Source organism: Trichechus manatus, unplaced genomic scaffold, assembly GCF_000243295.1.
Source record: "Trichechus manatus latirostris isolate Lorelei unplaced genomic scaffold, TriManLat1.0 scaffold00649, whole genome shotgun sequence".
NCBI classification, from domain to species: Eukaryota; Metazoa; Chordata; class Mammalia; order Sirenia; family Trichechidae; genus Trichechus; species Trichechus manatus.
The window spans coordinates 13,388-16,446 of NW_004444585.1; the positions used below are offsets into that span (position 1 = coordinate 13,388).

General features: G+C 34.2%; 1 protein-coding gene across 1 annotated transcript in view; it reads right to left on the bottom strand.

Annotated features, from left to right (window-relative positions):
* Positions 1-2,645: 2,645 nt before the first annotated feature.
* Positions 2,646-3,059, bottom strand: part of LOC101347235 (olfactory receptor 4F3/4F16/4F29-like) — a 1,367-nt gene continuing 953 nt past the window's right edge. The window contains exon 2 of the mRNA XM_023725875.1: positions 2,646-3,044. Coding sequence (XP_023581643.1) covers positions 2,830-3,044 — 215 coding nt within the window. The 3' untranslated portion in view covers positions 2,646-2,829. The remainder of the gene's footprint in view (positions 3,045-3,059) is intronic.

Sequence of the window (3,059 nt, forward strand, 5' to 3'; positions counted from 1 at the left end):
ACCCAGAGACTTAGAATTCCTGTTCGTTCATTTCTAAAGTTTCACTGTCTTCTGGCCTCCATGTTTTTTCTGAGAAATCTGCTGATTTTATAATTATTATCCATATGTAGTGTGTCAGTTTCTTCAGCTTCTTTTAATACTTTTCTTTGTCTTATTTTTGTGAAGTGTTATTGTAATGCTGGGCAAAGTATCCCATTATATTCTTTGAATGTATCCTACATGGCTTTCCTGAGCTTCTTGAATCATTAGATTATTGTCTTTCAATAAATTTGAGAAGATTTTTACTATTATTTCTTCAAAGAATCTTTTCTATATCAATCTCTTTCCCTTCTCTGGAATTCTATGGAAGGAATGTTAGTCCTTTTTGTATTGTTTCTCATGTCTCTTTTACATCTTTTGGATCTCTATGCTTCAGAGTGAATATTTTTAATCTGTTCTTCAGAGTAGACAATTTATATTGACATATCTTCAAGTTCACTGCTTCTTTCCTCTGTCATCTTTATCTACTATTGAACCCATCCAGTGATTTTATTTCAAATATTGTATTTTTCAGTTCTAGAATTTTCATGTCATTCTTTTTTATAGTTTCTGTATCTCTGCTGAGAACGCCAATATTTCTATTAATTTAAAATAACTTTATCTTTGCTTATGAACCATATTAATACTAGCTGTTTGGGAGTATTTATCTGACAATTCCAGCATCTCATTCAACTTGGTATTGTCATCTGTTGATTATCATTTTCCTTGGGATTTGTTCATGTTCTCATGTTTTTTTGCATGTGAAGTAATTTTAGATTTTATTTTGGACATTTTGAATATCACATTGTGAAACTCTGGGTCCTGTCAAAATTTCCTGGAGACTCTTTTATTGTTGTTGTTTGTTTCAGCAGGCAATCAGTTAGGTTGAAATCGTAAGTCCTGCTGCATCTTCTGTTGGTAGTGGTTTCAATGTCAGTCTGGTTTCAGAGCTTTGGCTATGTTGCTTTGAATCTACCCAAATCATGTGATACTCATTGGTTAGTCTGGGACTTGGGCAGTGGATTTTATACTATAGTCCAATTACAAATATCTTGCTATGCTGTTTTTGGTCTGTCTTATGCATGAACAGCTAAGGTACAAGTCCTTCACATGTATGGCTTCATACACCAAAGGAGAAACAAATATCTGTTTCAAGTCTCTCCTCACTAAAAATCCTCATACACTCTTTAAGTTGCAGGGACTCCTTTTCATCATCCTCTGACCACAAAGATGGAGTTTCTCTGTGAGTTTTAGTTGCCTGCATTCTGCTGTGCTGCAGTTTCATAGCTGGGTCCTGGCCTTGGAGCAATGTGTTAAAAGAAAGGTGGCCAAAAAAAAAAAAAATTATTAGAATTTCTTTCACACTCATCAGAGGATAGAAATTCTTTCCAGTATCTTTGTTCAGAAAAATGAGGTTTCTCTCACAATTTAACATGTTCCACTGCCACAGATCTGCAGCTGAAGCTACCCTAGGATAGGTCAGGGAGACAAAAAAAGAGGGTTAAAAAAGCAAATCTGTACCCCACGCACAACCTCCAGCTTGCAGAAGCCACTTTTCACAGCTTCCTGGCCATAATGCTTCATTTTCTCTTGGAGTCTTTTCTGCCTTTATTATGGCAATTGTAGCTCTGCATCTGGGGCCTGCCTTCAAGTAAAAGCCATGAGAGGAAAGAGGGATGCGTCTTCAAATTTTGATTCTCCTCTTCAAATCACTACATTTTCATTATTTTTGTTTTACTTGTCCTTGGATAGTTGTTTTTTTTTTTTTTGTTTTTTTTTTTTTTGCATTGTTCAGATAAAATGGGAAATATAGACCATAGTGGGCTTGTAACATTTTGGCCTGGACTGACAATCTTATATAGCATTTCCATAAGGCACAATGAAAACTTCTATAACTTTTTATTGCAAATATTAGATTCATTTATCTCTGCAACTATCATTCTTCCCAGCTATAAATTTCGGAACTCTTAGGTGTATTTCCAGGAAATACCACATGTTCAGACCTACAGTAAGCAAAATATGATTTGAGGCTACAGTTAAATGAAAAGAATAATAATTACTGATTCATTTATATACATATGTATGTGAACAGAAGGAAAGCAGTGGATTTCATTAATTTAGGCCTTTCAAAATTCTTCCCAAAAGTGTTTACAACAACAAATATGAAAAATATTGAGTGATAATGAGGGCAGTTATCTAAGAGAGAAAGCAGTGAGAAAAGAGGTAGGAGGCAGAACACAAAGAAACAGGAGAAAATAGTATTCCTCCGGTACTTGTCTGAAATCAGATTGTTTTAACTATTTAAAGAAGAAGCTGAACAGAACAAAATTTCTTGAGAGACAAAATAACTACATCTTCCAAATCATAAAGAGAAAGATGATGGCTCGTAATAGGCCTGAAGAATTTGAATGAGCTATGAATACCTTTATTGGCAAAAATAAACATAAACGATGGCAAGTGAATAATGAGCATCTTGGTTATCTATAGAAGCAGATTATGAGGAAATATATGGGTAATTTAAAAGACAATAATAAACTGATACTCTTGAGGAAAAAAAGGAAGCAAAGAAACCAGCTAGAAAGAAATGACTATAATTAGTACATATTTGTGCAACCCCAGCTGAGTCAACACAAGTTTTGAATTAACATTTTGTTTGCCTAAATCCTTCATTCTTCATAGGGAAGAAGAACATTCTTAATGAGTGTGGTAATACTCAAATTAATTGTCGATGCATTAAAACAGCTAATCTAAAATGTCAAATATAAGAATTTAAGGTCAATGATGATCAAGATAAATACCTTATAATATTATTTATGAGATCTTTCTAAAAATCACTAGTGGTCTGAAAACTCTCTTCATTGCTGTCTTCGTCTCTTTATTCCTGAATGTGTAGATGACTGGGTTTAGAAAAGGAGTGAGAACTGCATCAAAAATAGCAAGAAACTTGTCCATCTGTGAATTGGGGTGTGGCCAAGTGTAGACAAATACGGTTGGACCAAAGAAAAAAAAGACCACAGTGATGTGAGCTGACAGAGTTGAGA